Here is a 21353-nt window from a genome sequence, read left to right as displayed (position 1 = left end):
TGGATTCCAGTGTCGCTTCCTCTCCGGAGTCGGCTGCAAGGAAGCCCTTGTGTTGCTTCCAGGCGCTGCTGGGACTCCTAGAAATGAAAAAAAAACCCAAAAGTTTGCAGATAAACCCCTATAAGGTCCCACAACCCTGCTTGGGCTTCCTTGATTTGTTGTAGCTCACGGTTCAGCTCAGCAAGGGGAGACCAAGACCCCCTTGCGGAGGTCGCGCTGATGTCCCTGTTCCCATCCCAAATGCCGCCCTATTCGAGACTTTACAGTGATGCTTTTCCCTGCTTCCTTAAAAACAGACATAGCTGCTACTGCATCTTCCAAATCTTTTATTTTAAGGCAGAATGCCAGTATTTTACCAGCTAATTAAAAAGTGACATCGTGAAACAAGATTGCTACTTCTTTTTTATTTTCTTTTCTCCTGCAAGCTTCCCATGCTCTATATTTAGATAAGGAGACTCGCTTTTATTTTTCTAACTATAGATGAAATTCTTTTACAGACTCGTAATGCATTTGATTTTTTTTTCATTTTCTTTGGCATTTTGTCAGACGGTTTCTAGATTATAGATTATACTCTACAATTCTTTATGCATTTGCACTATGATTTTTTTCTGCCGTAACGATCTGAAAGTTAAACCAGTTTGTTAATGAGAGTAGAAGTGCATTTCCCAAGAAAGTTATATTTATTGCCAGAAGTACTTACAGCTGAGTTAGTGCAGCATGCAAACATCTGTTTCTTTTCCACCTAAAAATAATAATAATAATAAAAAAAGGCATGAAGGAAATCTGGCCTTATTTAGCAAGAATTGAATTCAAAGTATTTGCCCTCTTCATCAGTTTGCTGAATTCCAAAGTGCTTTCTGCAAATTCATGATCTGTCTTCTGTCAGTTATGCAGGTTGTGGAGCAGAAAAGGGATTTGCTTGCTTTCCATGCCAGCGTAAGGGACAGACACGTGTGTTTCATGGATGAAAAAAATCCACCCGAAATAACAACTGTTCATGTTAGTCTCTTCATGTTATTCACTTTACTCCGGCGACCTGCTCTGGTGACCACAGTCCTAAGAGCTGCCCCTGCTCTTAGCTCAGAGCTGGTGCCACCAGCCAAGGCTCTGCTGAGGACCTTGTTCTTCAGGCTTGTCCTGAGCTCTGGCTCCATCCCCGCGGTGGCCGTGGTTTATTCCGGGATGAAGCCGCTTCTCGTTGTGGTGCGCTGCTCTCCGCTTTGTGGGAGTTGTGTTTACCCGGGGCTTGTTGAGTCAAATCCATATATAAAAATGTGCGAAGTGCTTTGGGATGAGAAATGCTTAAAATATTAACACTAATTAATGGCCCCTGCTCTGACGGTGTGTAAACAGTGAGTCATGTGCCCTGTGGTTTGCATGTTTAGTTGTATTTCTGTGTCCTGGCGGAATGCGTGCTTGCAGATTTGTCTTTTTGAGTAAACACCGGTCCCAGCAGGACCGTGAGAGTTAATAAAAGGAGGAATAGAGGGGAAAAAAAAGTTGTGTTGCTCAAGGTCATGCAGTGAGTCATGGGGAAAGCTGGGCTGACATGTTGTGTGTTTCTGGCTCCCTGTTCATAACGCTGCAAGGCACATTAGTCTGCCTGGGATTTTAATTAACTGTTGTTCAATCTATAGTTAAGAGAATCACGAGTTCTGACAATTGTTACAACACCCTTATGACTGTCAGATTATGTAAAAATTGAGGGGAAAAATGTCTATTTCTTAAGTGTAGTCCCAGGCTCAGACATTTAAACTTGATTTGCAATGACCGTCCTAAAATTCACAGCAAGAGCTCACGAGGGTGAGAGAGAGGGGCTTCAGTAACAGTTTTCTTACAGCCACTGCTATAAATCCCTGCCATGCATTTCCAGCATCATCTGGTGAGGTGCAAAAGGACATGTACATCCCTCAATTCTCATGAGGGCAATGAGCTTTCATTGCTTTTGCCAGAATTTCCCTTTTGCACCCCACCACTTCCAATTTAAATAAATACTGCCTGAGGCTTTTGATAATAAAAACTGCAGTTGTGGATGTGGCAGAGTTATTTTTTTAAGTTTTATCTCCTTTTGTTTTAGGAAAAAAACAAAAAGTCACTGCAATACATATATTCATTGTAACCAAGTCTTTGTGTCATTTGCTTTTAGAGGCATTAAGGAGAGTGTTTATATTTGTTACAGTTGGTGTGTTCTGCAACTCACCATGTAATTTTGAATAAGAAATAACATTTTAAAGAGCTCACAGACCTCTCTGCTTTTCACTTGCAACACGAGCTCCTATGGCCTGTGGCTCTTCAAAGCTTTCTCAATATCCTCTTATTCTGGATGTGTGCGTCATCTGCTCTATAACAGGCAAAAAAAATATTATCTGGATACACAAAACAAACCAAATCCCAATGCATTAGTTATATTTGTAGTTATCTTGAGATAATGCACTTTCAGATAACGATATGTCTCTTCTAGAAATACACTGCATGGGGAACACGTTTTCCAAAGCTACGTTTCATAATACGTGCTGAGCGAGGAGATTTTTTTCCAATTGATTTTTGTTCCGAGCGAACGAGAGGTTGGTCTAACTCTAACTCTTTCCAGAAGGCTGAATCACATAGACGAGCCGCAGCCAATCCACGCAGTGTCAGGCTCTGAACTGAAGTCGAACCAGTATAGGCACGGGCTTGAACACTCAGCACAATCAAAAATAATTGTATTAGTCAGAGTTTGTTCATGTTTTTTCTTTCTGCTGCCAAATGCAATTTTGGCTTTGCGAGCGTTTCTGTATCTCAGGAACATTGTATAAATCTTGCTAACTTTGTATTCAGGCAGTCTTTTTTCACTATTTATGAAAGAAAAAATCTGTGCGTGTGTGTTTTTTTTTTTTTTTTTTCTTTTGATTGTTACTGTACTCTGTTTCACTGGTGATAAAACGCCCTCTTTCCCTATAAAGTATCTGTCTGCAGTGGTCTGGTGTACAAACAAAGCTGTCTTTGGGGGAAGGGGGAAAAACAGTGCCAGAAAGGGCAAAGCTTCTTGATCGACCACGTCTTGAAAACATGTGGTCCTATGTGAACTTAACAGCATCCGGAGCGAGGAGGCAGGGCCAGGGCCCTCCCTGTGTGCAAACAGGGCCCATATGGAGTTGTGTGTGTCACCTATAGCGCGTGCTCCCCAGCAGAGCTCTTCACCACGGCCCCTCTCCTGGCTCCGGGGCTGTTCAGCAGCCTTCATCTACTCGGGTTGTTGGCTGCATTTTTGCTGCATGGGCAGCGAGAAGGGCAATGCAGCCTTAAACTGAACCTCCCAGTGGAGCTCAGCTGCAGCCTCAGGCAGATTGATCCAAGTTAGCGGCACCGATACGCACCATGGATAGTCGTTATTAGGCATTGCTGTTGCTGAAAGCTTTCCTCTGAACGGTGATTAGGGAAAAGTTCCTCTTTTGCCTGTTTTGTTGCTCATCCAACTGATTTAAGTTTAGCATTTGGTTAATCTTGCTGTCCTGAGATGGAGAGATGATATTTCCATAGAGCATCTTACCCTGTCTGAAAGATTTGGCAATCGGTTTTACTGAAACAGTATGTGCTGCTGAGTAATATAGTGCGGGTAGAGCTGCGATGGAGTTGGATAAAAGGGTGTGCTGAAATCAGACTCATTAAATATTGAAGCTGTAACTTCTGTCTTCACCACAGCATATAGCGACATTCAGGTGCCTTCTATTTTCTACTCACAGGCACTGAATATTTCCCAGCGTGTCTGAAATAAAACCATAGGTGAAAAATACTAAATGATACACATTTAGCTTAGTTTATATTAGTAGATTTCTGTCCCTAGGAGTGATTTATAAATACTGGTTTTCACATCGCTGGTGGCAGAACACTGTTAAAGAGGTAGCTTTTGATTTTCAGTTTAAGCACGTGTAATATTTTCTCTCTTTTTTAACAAAATTGAATGATCATTCAGCTTCCATTGATACCAGGAAGAATTATCAGTAAATTAGGAACATATACAAATAATCATTATATACTAAATATTATGTTTCTTGTTCACACAAGTGCGCAGTATTTCTTTATGAACCCATCAAGTATAGATCCTAACAGATGTGCTAGGATCAGATTTGGAACGGATCTGGTGTAAAGAAGTCATCTTTAAAGATTTCTGGACAAGAATAAATTAAGAATGGAGGGTGTTAAACTAGTTGATACTGCCACTTTTAGGAACAAAACTTAAGGAGAACTTGAAGGAACTCTGTTCTAAGAAGTGTTTAAGATATCCATGTAATCCATATCCATATAATCAATTTCCATATAATATAATCCATATAATCCATACCCATATAATCTATATAATCGCTGATCAGTTCGGAAAGTTTAGACAAATGCCTTTTTCCTTTGGAGCCATGTTTACTGCACAAAAGAAGGAATTTTGATGTGGATTGAGCTTGGAGGGAACCTATTTAAAGTCAGGATTACCAAGCAAGTTGTACACCTGGTATGACTTTGATTTTGATTTAAGTTTCGGTAACTTAGTTTCTTATCCTTCAAATGCTTATGTATGAAGTTAGATTTCAACATGTCCTGCTCCATTGATAGTAACAGAGACAGTTTTCTGATCTGATTAAACCCCTCTATTAGGGTCAGGATGATGCAGGAACTGTTAAACTTAGAAGGATTAAAAGATAGATAACATCACTGAAAGGGTAAACAGTGTCCTTGAAAATGTGAAACAGAAAAAAATAAACCCAGGACATATTTTACAGGCAAATGCTAAATAAAGGCAAAATAATAATTTGAAATAATGTCTGTTTCAAAATGCTCTTAATTACTTTGCTGAGCAGGAGACCTTAATTGCTCTGTGGGGTTGCAGGTCCCCCTTGATTATCCAGCCAGCCCAGTTCCTCCCCAGACCAAAGGTGTCTGGCAAGAACCATTCTCATTTTCCTTTACCCATTACATTGGTACACGAATGCAGTTCCAACCTTTACTGTTCTCTTTTCCAATTTAATTACCAGGAATTCCAGTCATTTTTGCAGATACTGGATTTTAGGAATGTTTTCTAACTCGGTGGGATCATTTTAAGTAATATGCTAGTAAATTGTGCTTAGAGATATGATCTTGAGTGAGAATATAATGATATTCCCTACCATCATAATAGAAAAATGCCATAAACTCCTTAAATCAAGATGACAGTAGGTCTAAAAAGCAATATAGTTGAAGAGCAGGTAAGATGAAGCATGTTAATTGGTGTCTTATGATAATATAAAATGCTTTTAACTACCCATAAGTTTGATACTCGTTGGCTGGTTTCATGGCTCTTTAGTGTTCACTATTAAGCAGTACATTATTTTTGCATCAACAGCTGCTGGCCAATTATTTCAAGATATTGCTGGAAGCAGCTCAGTCCTGGCATCATGGGATGTTTGCTTTGTACAGCAGTGCGTAAATATTCCTTTGGTCTTTAATTGGTTTTGATTTAACGTGTACCTGATGTGGAAAAAGCACTGTTACAGTCTAAAAAGCTCAGTCCCTAGAGCAAATGTGTTGTTTTGGTACATAGCCACATGAAATACTCAAAGAAAGATGAGCAAACAAAATCCCTGAGGGAAAAAAGTCTGTTTTTTTTTTTTTTTTTCCTCTGCCGTATTAATGAAATCACACTTGTGTAGAATTAATTCCGCTTGTACAGTAATGTCTTCATAACACTTGTTTGTTCATAAGTTCTTGCTTTGTTTTGTTCCTAGGGTAAATTGCCAGTCCTTCTGCTTGGTCAGTCTGCAGACTTGAGGCCAGGAGAGTTTGTGGTTGCGATTGGAAGTCCCTTCTCGCTTCAAAACACAGTGACCACTGGGATTGTCAGTACCACTCAGCGTGGAGGAAAGGAGCTGGGGCTCCGAAACTCGGATATGGACTATATCCAGACAGATGCCATCATCAACGTAGGTGCCCCTTGGAACCTTTTCCTGTTGAACTCTTAGATTTCATGACTCCTTGCTTTGAAAGTTTCATCAATAATATCATTCTAAAGAACAGGGAGCTTCTCTTTCATCCCTGTGAAGATAGACACCTGCAGTGCAGCAGTGCTGGTTTTTATTAAAAAAGTCCCAAGGGAACCACACCAACATCACTTGAAAAATCTTTATATGTATTTTCACTTGAAAATCTTTAGAAATTGCAGGGGAGGAGGTGACTGGGTATTGTTTCAGAATCTACTAGGCTTTCTAAAAAGAAGACAAACTGAGTTAAAGAGTACAAGTTTGTTCCTTTATTATGGCAAAGCAATGTTTTTTTGTGCTTAGACTAAGTTTGTACTTATACCTTGTAAGAAATTTTCACTAGCAACTCCCAGAGCTGTCCTAAAAATCTTGTTAAGTGTCTAGTGTGGTACTATTAAAAGAAAAAAATCTTGACTTTAAGTTACTCTGGCAAGAGAAGAGGACTGAACATTTGCAAACCTCAGCTAGAAAGAGTTGATGTTAAGAGGGAAATAGTTCCAGATTTTTAAGGGGCATTCTATTGCACGTATTTAGTAGACAATGAAAAATGGCAACAGAACTATTAAAAAAATCTTCTAAGTTTTGCTTGTCATGAATTAAAGGAGTAGATACTGAAACATTTCTTGTCATATGTTTATTTTCAGTATGGGAACTCTGGAGGACCCTTAGTAAATCTGGTAAGATTTTCTTTGTTTAGTGTAAACCTTATTAGTTATTTTTCTTGTTAGTGAGAAAAAAAAATGATTCAGAGCTTTTGATATCTGGCTGAATACACAAAATTCACGTGGTTCTTACTAATTGCTTGTCTATGTTTGTGCTGGCAAATCACAGGATATGCTTGGATCTCAATATTTAAAGTGTTTACAATTTGCATAGTTTTGAGCTAGTGTAATACCCAAATTGTTCACCCGTGCCTGGCAAAATGTAAATGGTACATTTTAAATTTGAGGCGGGTTTTCAATTATACTCAGTGTATGCTGTGGAGCTAGAATTTTTTACATACTGAAGTTTTGTTTAGGATTCAGAATTTGATAAATCGTCTTATTTTTAATCACTCTGGGATAGAAATAACTAGACTTTATCAGGATATTAGAGTTCATTTGCTGATACTGTAGATATTAGAATATGCTGCTATTCAGTTATAAGCTGAAGAGCTACCACGTTCTGATTTTGGTTATCCTGGTGTGAATATGACTACCCACCAAATCTGTGTAGTACTCTTTGTGCCACAGATGAGCTGGACAATTTAGACTATTGACAAATCATTTTCCTTTAATCTCATAGTAATGAATTGAATTTAGAAAACCTAAATCAAATATGTTGAGTGTGTTTGACTTTGTGATTGCTTGGAAGAAAACATGCTTATTTCTTCAAGACTTTTCACATTTGCTAATAACAAAATCCTGTTTCTCCAGGATGGTGAAGTCATTGGAATTAACACATTAAAAGTCACAGCTGGGATCTCATTTGCTATTCCATCTGATAAAATCAAAAAGTTCTTAACTGAATCTCATGACAGGCAAGCTAAAGGTACTGTACTTCATTATTTTGAAAGAGATACATTTAAAATAGTACTACAGTAGAAAGTCAACAGAGGCACTGTTTTTTGATGAGAATACTTGGTCAAAACTTTTTTTCCCCGTTTTTATAGGAAAAGCTATAACCAAAAAGAAATACATTGGCATACGAATGATGTCTCTTTCTCCTAGGTAAGTAGAAGTAGCAATTCTTCTGAATCTTAAGTGTGATTGCTTCATGATTTGGGTCAAAATAATGACCTTCATACACAACAGCGCGTGCCTCACTGTAGATTCTGGTGTCAATTTTCGACCAGTTTGTGCTATCTTTTGCTCTGTATCCTTGCCTGGCAGAACTCTTCTGCAAACTCTTCTTAGTTCATAAATAATTCCATGTCTTCCCATTCCCTACTTAAGATTTTGGAGGAAAATATTGAGTAGTTGTTAATTTTTCTTGGGGCCATCTATTCTGTGCTGTCATGAAGTTTGGAAAATAAACAGGACAGACATGCCTTCAAAAACAACAGCAGCTGCCTATGTGTTTTCATTTATACCTAATTCATCTGATTAAAAAAAAAAAAAAACCAACCTTAATGTAAAATGAAGCTTTGTGGGCTTGCTTACTCAAACTCCAGCCAGATAGAACTTGTGTGAGCAGGTAATATTTAGTCCTTTAGAAATCACTACAAGTTTGCACACGTGCAGATGTTTCTAGAAACCCTGTTACTTTACTAAGAGTGGACCAAATACATTCTGACTGGGTTAGGCCATTGTAGATGCGGATTTGCTACTTTGACACCCAGCAAATGGGTAGTTGTGCTGTGCTTGACCATTGGCTGTTCCTTAACATCAGAAATAAATAGGGCATTCAGAACTTGAGATACTATTTAAGATGTGGAAAATCCTCTTGTTCTAAAGCAATGACCAAATTTTGAAATGTATTGGTTTACTTCCGTTCTTCTGCATGTATTGAAATGATGTGTTGAATAATGACTGTCATTACAAGAAACAAGTGTTTAAAAAGTTGTATAGCTACAAAAAGTGTCATAATTCTTAAAATATTTCTAATTGTTAATCTGAACTGTGAGGTGCCGTATCAATATGACTAAAATACCCCAGCAAGTAAATCTTAACCAAGTTAAGTAAAAATGTGGTTTTATTTCCCTCGACAATATGTTTTTATTGATGTTACTTTATTTTCCAGTAAAGCTAAAGAGCTGAAGGATCGCCATAAAGACTTCCCTGATGTTGTCTCTGGGGCCTATGTTATTGAAGTAATTCCAGAAACACCAGCTGAAGTGTAAGAGCTCTTTTCCTTAAAACCACTGCCTCTGACTTGTAGTAGTAATGATGAGGAACATTTCATGCTTAATTGAGTATCTTCATTTTGCTAAGTTAACCTAATTATGACCATCTGATAGCTATTAGGTTGTCTGCTTGAAATCAGTCTGTGGTTTTACTTCAGTCCCTGATGGGCAATATTGCAAACATATCAGAGCACTGCAGAGAAACCCTGTCAGAGTTCCCAATTAAGAGGATGAGCGTTCAGTGGGTGTGTAAACTCAATTTTCACTTTCTCACTGATTACTTTTTGGACATCCATTCCACTTCTACCAAAGCCAGCACTGAATTAACACCAGTAAGCTGTTTGCTTGTGCCTATCCTGCAACATCCTAGCAGTCCCCTCCCGCAGGAGGACAGGGAGAGGAGCTTTGATCTGAGCTTGCAAAGATCTGTCCGTCTAAGATGGAGTGTTTCAGTCTTCCCTAACTGCAGAGCCATCAGCTATCCTAGCGTGCATCTCTCTGAAGAGAAATTCTGTCTTGGCACAAGACATTTTTCTGAGAGCTCTGTCAGGAGTCACATTACTGGGAAAAGCTTTTGATGAACTGATGTATCCCTTATATTATTATTCACTATCTGCTGAGCATCTCAAATGTTAATTGGTACCATACTTCACAAGATGCCTTACTGAATTAAGGCGTCTGGTCTTCGGGCACTGGCTCTGGCCTGTCTAGCTCTTCCTGGTGACACTTTTGGAATTTGGTTAATATAAAATCGCTCAGTAATCCAGGGTAGGAAATAGGAAACTCTATTCCGATTTTCTGAAACTAGGCATTATATAAGAAAAGAGTAAATCTTTGTGGCAACAAAGAAGCATGTGTAGTATCAAAGGCATGTGCGCAGGAAACGGCTTGGATTTCTGAGCCGCATTTTTATCATCTCCCAGAGAGAAAGGGAGGGGATGGCTCAGTGAGTCCTTTGTATTGCAGCTTGGATGACACTGTAAAATACACAGTGTTAGCTGTGTAGCTTGTTTTCTAAAATATTGCTGCCTTTTGTAGGTAACTCGTCAGGAATACTGATCATCCAGAATACGGTTGTATCCCTGTAGTGAGCAAATAGCCTTAGGTTAGTACAGGAATAACAGTTTGCGGGCCTGAGCTCGCTGCCTTCACATGCAGAAAAAAAGATTATTGTGGTAGTGGCAATACTTCGCAGAAAGAAAGAACAAATTAGAGAAAGAGAGAGAGAGAGAGAAGAAATTTGTGGTTTTTATACATCTACATCTACATCTAATGTAAATATTTTTATAACTTGAAAGCAAACTCAAACAAAAATAGTTTGGTGGCTGACCTGGCAATTCAAATGTAATTCACATTTGCTGCATCTCCCTGGCTCTTAGTCCCATTCCCTACAGATTTCCTTGGTCTGCTACTGAGGAAATGCCATGTGTTTGGTGAGGATGTGCTGGATGGAGAGGCAGAGGGGATCTGCTGCAGCATCTCATGCTAGATTTGAGTTGAGAGATCTCTGCAAGCTGCCTTTGTATGAGACTGAGATAATGCAAAATAGTTCCTCTCACGGCCATGTTAAAAATCAAGACTTGGATAGGCAACCAGATTTGTGAGCTGGCTAACAACATTGGCCAAGGCATCCTGCTTGACATAGGTATTCCTCGTGTCAGGCATTTTCTGTGGGCGGAAGAGGCCTATGACTCTTCTGTGGTTTTGTAAAAAGGGTTATGCTGATGGGCTGAATCATGTCTGATCTGGTTACTTGGTTAATATTTCCATAACTTGGAGCCAGGTCGTTGAGCAAGGCTGGGCAAGACGTTGTGGTCGCCCGTATCCCTCAACACCCCTTAGCTCGGGCTGCGGAGCCGTCTCACCTGGGTCTCCATGAGGGATCCTGGCCTGGGTCGTGTTGGGCTGCAGTGTCCTGTGCTCTGTGACACCCTGTGTTGTGGAGCAGGAACACGGCAGCCCGAGGGCTCGGGCTGGTGCTCGGGTTCCAACAGGGATTCCAAGCGCTGTTGGCAGGTGGAAGAGGAGAAAGGGGGCACCTGCATTGCTGGTACTACATGGTTCACTTTGCTCTTGTTTCAAGTATATAGGCAAAGCAAAGGAGAACAGTGTGGCATATTAAACGTGTCAGCACAGACCTTGGATTGAGTTTCCTGATGTTTTAATGCACAGTGCTGATCAAATTGCGTTGCTATGTATATGCACTAGGCTATGAAGTTTTCCTCTCTCATAGTAGACTTGGAAGTTTTCCTCTCTGAAACAGAAGTACCTTGTCTCAGTTATTCCAGAAGGAAAATATGCCTTCATCTCTTCCACTGAGTTAGCTACTAGGATCCTTTGCAAAAGTAGCAAATTCCCTTGTGGACAGTGTGATATGGGATTCATCACCCCACTCTGATTTCTGAGGCCTTGTGCTGTATTCTAATGGGTCCTGGCACACAAACTGCAGTGCTGTTTGCATGCCCGCAGTGGCTCTGTGCAGATGCTGCTGAATGGGAAAAAGGAAAAAAATCAGGGATCTTTCTAGGAATACTGTAAAGATGAATACTGTAAAAATGGCAATTATAATAACGCATTGTTTCTTTGTGTTTTTAGCGGTGGCCTGAAGGACAATGATGTGATTATAAGCATCAATGGACAGTCGATAACTTCAGCCAGTGATGTCAGTGACATTATTAAAAAGGACAATACTTTGAACTTGGTTGTACGCAGGGGCAACGAAGACGTTATGTTAACAATAGTTCCTGAAGAAATTGATCCCTAACCAGAAACATGAGCTGGATTTCATGTTTTCTTTTAACAGCATTGGACTGCTTATATTCTCTCTGTGCTGGTACAGGAAACATTAGACTTCTGACCGACGTTCTGCTTGTTCAGTGGATTAGTATTGGCCAACAGAGTAACTTCTAATAGGTTTAAGGTGCAAAGTCAGTGTAATTTCACATACTCCAGATGATAATTTTTCCTTCTGTATTATGTATGCAATGTATGCTTTACTGGCTATTACATCTGTCCCCGCTTAACAAGGCAACGTTTGCTTCCCTGTGTTGGATAGATTTACCATTATTTCAGCTAAGATTTAAACAAAACCCACAACACACAGTGTGTGTTGTGGTATTCAGGTATTTATAGGTTAGCTGTTTTTAACTGGAAATACCATTATAAAGGAGTAGATGGTTTAAAAGAGGAAAAAAAAAGGTTTATAAACACAAATCCCAAACCAAAATAACCCTTTCAAAATCCCATGCAGAATTTTAATACTATGATATTTTCCTAGTGTTATTAAAAGGATTCAACAGTACTTGTTGTGAGTGGTTTATTTTGCTTCCCCTTACCAAATGTTTTGTCTCTAAGCTGCACAGATGCTTGAAGGGATGTGCTGATGTGCTTGTTTTTACCGTCATAAACCAAACCACTTCCACTTTATGTTGTTATTTGTGCTCTTATGCGTCTGCTTTTTTCTAGCACGTCTGTTCTAATATGTCATAACGGCAATCCAAGAGTCTCTGTCTTCCCTATGTTCCCTATGCTCTCCTTATCGTTTTGTTTGGAGTATGTCTGAACCTGTGCCTGAAATTGCCCTTGCCTGCTGCACGAGTTCTCAACTTGTGGATCGCAGATGGTACCACCGTGTTTCAGACTGTAGGATACCCGTCACCTCCACAGAGCTGACTCACGCTCTACGTGACTGGGCACCCAACTGTCATTTTTTATTGCTTGAGTCACTGTGATAAATTGCAAATACCTGAAAGCCTCCCAAGATAGGAGGGTGCCAAGCACTTAAGGGCTGCAGCACTTTCTAACACGAAAGATGCAAGCTGGCATAATCTTGCTGAGTTGTTTTTCAGAGTTTCCTTTGAATCCTTGTTATACCAGTGTCGACTAGTGTTCCAGCTTCCTGGAATAGTGATGTATTTTGCAGATTATCCATGGCTTGTAAAATGCATAGCATAGCAATGTGCAGGTCTCAGCAAGAATTGATGTCAAAAAAATCCACCTGACTTCTCCATTCCTGCACCTAATACCACTAGTAATTTGAAAATGAGGCTAACTCCCCAAAGTCAGGAAACACTGTTTAAGAGATGTTATTTTTTACCTGCATTTCTATTTAAAAACAAGCAGTTGCATAATGTATGAAATTGGTTGATGCCATTTGCTCCTAGCTGATTTGGTGTTACGTTTTTTTTTGATATGCAAAAGCATTACATTTTAGTTTCATTTCTACCTAGTTAATTTTGTCTTTCCAGTGGCCTTTCAATGGCAGTTGCTCAATATAGAGGCATGAGCTTTACGTAGATACTGCTGTGAAGCACAAATGCTTCTGGACAGTGAGTCATGTTTGGCCTGTAGAACAGCAGGAAGGCAAATTCCCTTCCATGGATGGTTTTTGTGGACTGCTGGGGTTGGTGACGGGTTCGGGAGCGCTGCAGGTGCTGGGTAGGTGCATCCCTGCTTCCATCTAGTGGCAGGTGGCAGCCTTCCTGCCATCGGCACCTTCAGTTTTCTGATTAATTTTCTCCATGAGCACAATTGATTTCTTTGTCTCCAGTACCCAGAGATACGTGGCTATCCTGAGGAATGTGCATTTTCCCTCTTGTATGATTTAACCATGCTTGCACTTACACGGATGATTTCTTATTGTTAAAATTGTCTATAAATATGTTTAAAATAAGATTATTGATCTGCAGAGACAAAGAAGTCATGTTTGTCTTTCATACACTTAATTAGCAAGAATTTCAAATGTTTTGGGGGGAATAGTTGCAGTTTTAGAATATTTTTATTTGCTTGGACATAAAGTTTTTTTCCAAAGTGCAATTGCAAATGCTTCATACAGAATAGCTTTGGCACAGTCTATATAAATAGCAGTTTCCTGGACATTGTAGTTAGTTTTGAATGCCAAATCAAGGAAATCGGACATCCTGGCATGATTTTCAGCATTTTGGAATGTCTGAAGTGGAAATTAAGTAGATTGCTACGTGTGTTTGCACTCAGATGTAGTTTTGAGGAGCTAATTCACTTGTTCCATGAGGCAAAAATCTCCAGAGCTGTAAAAGAAATGGTCATGACTAACAGTTGTCTGGTTTCTGTGGCTTATACCCCAAAGTCCTGTGGCCTAAATACCAACGAGGGCTTTTTTTCCCCTCTCCTTTGCTATTTTGCATTTATTTAAGGAAGCTCAGAATGTTTCTAAAGCTGCATCTTTCCATGTTAGTCACAGTTGGAAAGAAGGGCATGAGACTATATTATCTGTTACTACTACATATCAGGAAAATGCTGTCAAAGTGATTAAAACTGCAGTGTAGACATCTAGGAGAAATAATGGTGGTTAAGAAGGCAGTCCAAAGTGCTGCTGATTTGTGCCATGAGTATTTATATGCCCCACTGTACGTCACTGAGGGAGTTCTGTCCATCCCTAGAGTGAGAAAAAAGATTGGAAAAGTTCACTCAACGTACCAGGGATTTCCCTGATCAAATCATACTTGAGATGATTCATCCTATACCTCAATTCCCATAGTATTCACCACATTTTCCTCTTCCAGCCAGAAAATGAGGATGTGGCTTGGCATTCTTCCTTTGGAGAAGAACGTATTGCTGATTGGCAGAAAAAGGAAACTGAAATTTTATCCTGAGCTGCTGATTAATCTCGCTTTGAAGTTTAATGTCATCAAGCTGCTGTGCAGCTTTATTCATGCAGAGAAGCAGAAACATCCAAGCAAGGCAGGAAGGAGCCAAACAGAGGAGTGATCCCTCAGGGCTGCTGATCCCACTGTAGCCTTCAAAGTTAGGATGGAAAACTTGGCAACTCGCCATCCAACCTGCAGGGTTCAACTAGGATCAGGTAAGGTTGCCTTGAGGAGAAGGGTCAGTAATGATTCTCATAACGTGACACCTATCAGCAATACAGAAATCGTTAGCAGAGAACTTGGTTTATTTTACACTGTGTGCATACGCTGCACATCTGTGTGTACCTTGTGTGCACATCTGTACAGTGCAGCGAGTGCAGATGACTAATAAGCTCTTCCATTTCTTTGCTTCTCTTGCTCCCAAACTTGGTTTTCCTGTGAAAGATGCCAGGAAGTCACAGCTGGACCCACCCCCAGGCCATCAGGAATTAATTTGGTTTCAGGCTATTTGTACTGTTACACTGTAAACGTGCAATAGCTTGATTTGTTAAATGCTCTTTATTGCACAAAATTGCTACTAAAACCCAGCAAATATACAGTCCAGCTAACTGTAAATGAAAGTTTAGGAAGGGAACTGTCAGGTACTTTGCCAAGTTTGGATACCAAAGCAGCTTTTCAACTTAATCTGAACTTTTTGGAAAATTTCCTTCAGGTTTCATAATTGTGTTTTAATTTCATGGTACAGTAATATCTGGACTCTGTTGTTCCCAGTAAACTCTCTAAGGAAGTGGATAATGATCAGGAAATTATTAAGCAGAAGGGGACTGGAGCTTAAGTCTAATTTACTCAATTTGCTAAGGAGATAAATTTAGTAGCTCGGAAATAGTACCTAGCCTTGTGGAGAACAAAATATTATCTTTTAGTTTATTCCATTTCCGTTCAGTGCAGTGTTTATGCAGTGAGAGAACAGTGATTCTCAGAAATTATTAATATGAGCATGTGTGGGAAGCAGACTGCGTTACACAAGCATGCTGGTGCTGAAGGCCTTGGTCAGGTATCTGCATTTGGCAGTCCAAGCAGTTTAAATTTACTGATCTCTCTGAATTTGCTGGAAAAAAGCTCTGCTTACGTACATTTTCATCTTGCCACGGGTTCGTCCACAAAGCTATCTGCATCTGAATGGGAATGTGTCTACTTCAGTGCAGGGGATTAGTGCACTGGGCAGTGGCACCAGCCTAGTTTATCTGAACCCTATTGTTGCTTGACTCATTGTGGAGCCACGGTCAAATGTTCTAGCTCTTCCATGCAGTAACTTCCTATGAATCGCTACGATCAACAGAAATTTTTTTAAAGCAGATTGAGATTTAAAAAAAAAAAAAAAAGAAGAACAGTTATGAAAAGGCCTAGTTTATTCCTTGTCCGTAAAGCATTATCTTTTTTTGTATAAAAACAAATAAAAAAAAATCAAAGGATTTCAATTCCAGTATTCAAAGATTGATCTACAAATATATGACTACTTGTCCTTAATAATTAAAGCAGGATTAATAGCTTGTCTGTGTTCTAATAACCAGACCAGTGTCTTCCTCCGTTCTATCCCTTTTATCTCTTTAATTCACGTTCACTACTCCTTTTCTTAGGTATATTATTTTTAGAAACTATTTAAAGCAAATAGTCAGGATTATCATAGTAGACAATCTGATCCTGTACTTTGGGTTTTTGTTTGGGCCTTCCTCGCTTTCACCTGGAGCTCTGTTGTGTGCTGGGTTTAAGAACCATTACTTAGACCTAAGTCATTCTGTCTCAAACTCCTCGGTAAACTCGCAAATGCTGAGCGTTTCCAGCTGACCACTCTCTTGAAACACTTGTATAAATTGTATAAGGAGTGAAATCTTGTTTGTATCGCTCTGGTTGCCTCCCTCGTTTGTTTTCTGGGGCAGTTTGCACACACAGGTTTGACCCATTACTTCTGTCGTCATGAACCATGACAGCTTCTAGAGGAAACACGGTCGTCTCTTCCCCACCTGAAAAACTGAGATAACAGCAATGGTCACCGCTCTGCTCAGTGTGAGCAATATGGGCAAAAAATAACGGTAGGAATGGTGGGTAGACCTGTTGTCCGCCTTATCTGTGAGCTGTGACTTGCCTGTGTCCGTGCAGCCACTGCGGGGGATCCAGCTGCTCCTGTTCTTGGAAGCCCCCTGAGAGAGGAGGTGCAGCCGCGGGGTTGACCCTGCAGCTGCAGGACCTCCAAGGAGACTCCAGTTCACCAGGAATTGCAGCGCAGTGAGTCCACGAGGGGGCGAGTCGAAACCGCGCGTTCAACGCAGCAGTCTGCGCTCCGGCTGTTCCATGGGAACTGGGATTCCGGTAACTGGGACAAGAGGTGGCGGGAGGAGAAGAGCGAGGACGTTGCTCGTGGCGTGGGTGAGGGCGGGCGCGTGCCGCGCTCCCCGCTGCCCCTCAGAGCACCCCCGTGCGGCCTGTGGAGGGGTCAGGAGGACCCAGAGGTCTGAGTTCGCACCTTACCAGTTGTTTGTTCAGTATTACACAACTTTAAATCTTAAGACATAAAACATATACTTTCAAGCATTTTCCACGTTACTGCAGAGAGCGAGTTTACAGATAGCTTTAAGTCTTGGAAATTATTGATTCTTGGATACTTTCACAACCTTTCCACGCTGGCTAGACCACTCTCCCATAGCTCTGACTTGCTTTTCCTCCAGCCGTTCCCCTCTCGGCTCAGGGCATCACACAGTTCCCCATTGCAAAGGTCCTATCCCTCCAGCGGCAGCTATTTCAGAACTCAACTGTTCGCTATCTGATAAGCTCAAGATTAAGCAAGGCCAAATGCACTTTGTTATCTTTATTGCAGAGGTACTAGGCTTTCTTAAACATAAATTATGTGATAGAAGCTTTACTTAATATTAGGTTTGTTGCCATTATAGTAAGGGTTATTAACCTTTACTTACCGTAACAGTCTGGATATCATGATATCCAGATATTACTGTAGGGAAGTCTCTACATAATGGTCATATATCAAGTGACAATAACATACACTTAATCCTTTATTTTATGTAACAGTAAAACCTTCTCTAGGATCCAGGTGGATTACTTTATTCAAAAATGGCTGTGCAACCCCCTTTGGTCAAAATTACATCAGCATGTTATGTTCTTTGTGTTGCTATTACTGCTACAACTTGAAACCTTGCAGTCTTCTTTAAAGAAAAAACAATTCCAACAACTCATCCAAATATTCACATTTAATAAAACTGTTATCTTTTTAAGCAAGAGTAATTACTTCGGTAAGAGTTAACCTTCTGGTTATAAATGTAAGTACAATAAAATTAATTTTATGACATAAAATTCATTTAAGTTTACATTTTATCTGCCCATGTTTCTGCCAGGCAGCTACTCAGAAGGGTTGACATCAATGTACAAGCTGAGCATACGCTGATTCCTGTACAGAATTGTGAATTGCTCACAAAGACAAAAGGACACAGTCTTATTTTCTTTTATCCTTTCCGAACTTAGATTATTATCCAGTCAAATAATGCCAGATCACAATTACTCAATAGAAAAGATGGTCTCAATTATTAACGGAATAGATACCAACAGAATGGTCAACAGTATGGTCAACAGATGGTCTCCAGAATGATTCGGCCTCTTTAGTGCCTTGTTATTGAGGGAGCATGTTGCCTTTATGGTCTTTTTACAAAATCATGTTGTAATTCTCACAGCTGCTACCCAGTGTATCTGGTTGAGATCTGCTCTCCACCAGATATGAGAGGATCAAATCAACCAAAGCAAAGATAAGACCCTTGCCAGCCCTCAGCCACAATGGGGAAATTGTGCTTGCAGGAGAGACACTGTGCAGTGGCTGTGAGGAACAGAGAATGGGAAGTGCCACAAAAACCTGTGGCAGAGAAAACCAGGATCCAGAGTCACTGCAGAGAGAACCAGAGACAAGTCCTCAGGTAATGAGCAGGGGGATCTTGTGTTTGGACATTGACGATTGTTCATGGATTTGGTGGCCTTACTAGCTCCTGGATGCAGTCTTGAGTGTCAGAGTTACTAGAAACTGGTGCTAGAAGTTTGAATATTGTTTCAAATAGTCAATTGGCTGGAGAACACATAACAAAGCATTATGTGGCATCTTGGAAAACATGTTGCAAGAAGGAAGTGGGATACAGAACCACAAAATCCAGTCCTGTGTGTGTGCAGGTCAAACATTTGTTCCCCTGATGAAGCGTAGCTTTGTGGTTTTCCTTTTAGCTTTCAAATACCTTTAAAGAAACAGGCTTCCCTCTTTTTAGTAGAAATGCTCTTGGCTTTGTGTTTTTGAGTGGCTTTAGACTTATTCATTTTGCCAGGATGACAGAAATATTTGGTATAGTTACTAACTGTATTAGGGAATTAAGGCATAGCTGCTAAGTTTCAGACTAGCAGGGAACAGTCCAGCCCAGGTGAATTCATGTTCCCTGTTACCTTGAGTTCAGAATCAGTTTGGATGGACTGTTTAGAAACTAGGTCGAACTGTGTACATAAAAGTACCCATTGATAATAGGTAGCACTGTTAGTTTCCCATTACATAAACAGAGTGGAACACTGTCAATATTTGTGCAAAAATTATATTAAACATGACATCACATAGAGTGAAGCATTTAATGACACGTATGGACTTTATCCCAACTTTTTTTTTGGGTGGTGTGTGTGTGTTTGTTACTGGTTACAAAAAGCTGTAAATTTTCAAGCCTTCTTATAATAGGTGAAGAGTTAGACCGTTTGATAAGGAAATCTCCAGGGCTACAAGGGGTAAAAGCCATCTCCCTCATCCCAGAAAACCAACACAAGTGCTTGGCTGTAGATTAGCCAGGGTGTAAGAGGTCTCCGTGCTCCCAGCTGATGCTGGGCCGGCTGCACAGGGTTGCAAAGCAGCAGCTCTGCAGCACCGGCTCAGGGATCCTGTTGTCTTTCGTAGAGAACAGCCTGGTGTTCATTAACTCGGGTGGATCGTAGTTGGCATCGATTCCTCTCTTCCTTGAAGACCTTGACGCAGCTGAGGGACAACTAAAGGAACAAAACACAGACTCTAACACGTGCACCCAAGTCTCACGTCTCTTTATCACCACCCGCCTGCCACCTTCCTCCAAGTCCCATCTCAGGTTCTCCCTCCTCTGCGATCGATGCAGGGTCCCTTTCAGAACAGTCAGGCAGTTCAATCATAGCGGCACCCATTTATCAAACCACCTCCCTTATTTCCTTCACTCTCTCTGAAATTCTCACGTCTTCCATCTGGCTTGCATAGCCGTGATAATATTTACATTTACATAGTCAGTGTAATATATTTACAGATATTTGGAGTCAGTGAGCTGTTACTATGTCCCACAAAGTAATCCTTCTTCTAGAGGGCTAGAGCTTCCTTTCCCTTTGCTCTCCTTCCTCTCCTTTGCAGTGTCCTGTTGAGTTCAGGTCCTGGCTGTCCAGAGCAAGGACAGTTACTCTGTGAATTCCCTGTGTTTCATGAGGCACATGAGAAATATCTGAGTCCTCACAGTTATCAATAAATAAAGAGAGCAAAGCCATCTAAAACCAGTAGCAGGAATTGCCACAACATCAAAATTTTATCTACAAAAAATGTTTACACAATCTGTGTATGAAAAAATGCAGTTTTTTTATTCTGTAACAACAGTAAGTAAAGCCCTAAGCCATCTGATCTGACTTTGGATCAAATTTCCTGTTTTAACCTGGTGGTAGAAGGCCCTGAGAGGCCCTTGCCAGTCTAGATCACTCTAGGATTTTCTATACTGTTCAGACATCGCCAAATTTAGCTGTGCTGTTGCAAGTGGAGTTTCTTCAATGAGCACTCAGATCCACTGAAGATCTAATCCATGATCTGAAACAATTCATCTTCATAAAGATCCACTGCCAGGTTCAGCTAGATCCAGTGTCTTAAATACTTTGTAAATCTCAGGGTGAGAACTGTGTAGAAAAAAATGTAAAGTTCTTAGGAGCTTCAGAAATAGAGAACATGGGAAGTGAGGCTAAGATTCTTTTCCTATGTTTTCTATTCTTCCCCCATCCCCTGGTTTAAGCTCCTGGTTCTCCAGAAAGATTCATGCAGTTTAACAACAATGTGTTGTTAAACTCTGAATTTTGACTTGAGTTTACAATGAAACCCAAAAGATTACTTTATTGTTTTCAAATTTTCAGCAGATAATTTGCAGAGTTCCAGCTTATTAGGTGAGTCTTATTACCTTAGTGAAGCGTTAAAAGAAGAGGTCAAAAAGAACGTAATGCATTCACTTTCTCCTGAATTTATATGTGACATCTATCAGTACAAAAACACTCGGAGAAGTTGCCAGTGGAACTGAAGACAACTCAGCATCCTAATTCTAAACTCTTAACTGTAGCATCGCAATAATTTTTAAGGACTGGAGATATGACCATTGTATCTGGTGGTGCCCTCCCAACCCCTGGTGCGGGTCTCTCCTCAGCTCAGTCAGCTCAGTCGCAAGGGTCTCTGTGAGCCCCTTCATTGCTTCCTAGCAGGCCCTTCCCCTCCAGGAACCAAAAAAAAAAAAAAAGAAAAAGAAAGAAAGAAAGAAAGAAAGGAAAACTACAACTACCTGGAGACTACACAGTCTTCAAAAGTAGCTTTGGGCTCATATATGCCTCAGGCCCAAGACTGGGATATTTCACATTAATTACAGTAGAAGAAATGTTTTCGCAGAGGTACCCCTGTTATCTGCTTGTGGATTGAGGAAGCTGTAAAAAGCTGCGTAACAAATCAAGCGTATCTGCATGTGTGGGTGAAGGAAGAGCAGCGTGGGCATGTGTTTGGTATTGACTTACCGAGGGCCACGTTGGCCTACTGAGCTACGCCCCTTTGGCTTCTGTGCCTATAAATTCCGATGGCCTCTCCTG

At 40.5% G+C, this 21353-nt stretch overlaps 1 protein-coding gene across 1 annotated transcript in view; it reads left to right on the top strand.

The window, feature by feature from the left end:
• Positions 1 to 11753, top strand: part of HTRA1 (HtrA serine peptidase 1) — a 29797-nt gene extending 18044 nt beyond the window's left edge. Inside the window, exons 4-9 of the mRNA XM_088520058.1 lie at positions 5730 to 5924; positions 6626 to 6658; positions 7397 to 7511; positions 7633 to 7690; positions 8703 to 8798; positions 11401 to 11753. Of these exons, the coding sequence (XP_088376184.1) occupies positions 5730 to 5924; positions 6626 to 6658; positions 7397 to 7511; positions 7633 to 7690; positions 8703 to 8798; positions 11401 to 11569 (666 nt within the window). The 3' untranslated portion in view covers positions 11570 to 11753. The remainder of the gene's footprint in view (positions 1 to 5729; positions 5925 to 6625; positions 6659 to 7396; positions 7512 to 7632; positions 7691 to 8702; positions 8799 to 11400) is intronic.
• The last annotated feature ends 9600 nt before the right edge of the window (positions 11754 to 21353 follow it).

Source organism: Tinamus guttatus, unplaced genomic scaffold (assembly GCF_059628265.1).
Source record: "Tinamus guttatus ecotype Peru unplaced genomic scaffold, ASM5962826v1 Tinamus_guttatus_pri_ptg000079l, whole genome shotgun sequence".
NCBI classification, from domain to species: Eukaryota; Metazoa; Chordata; class Aves; order Tinamiformes; family Tinamidae; genus Tinamus; species Tinamus guttatus.
This window is presented reverse-complemented; position numbering and strand designations above follow the sequence as displayed.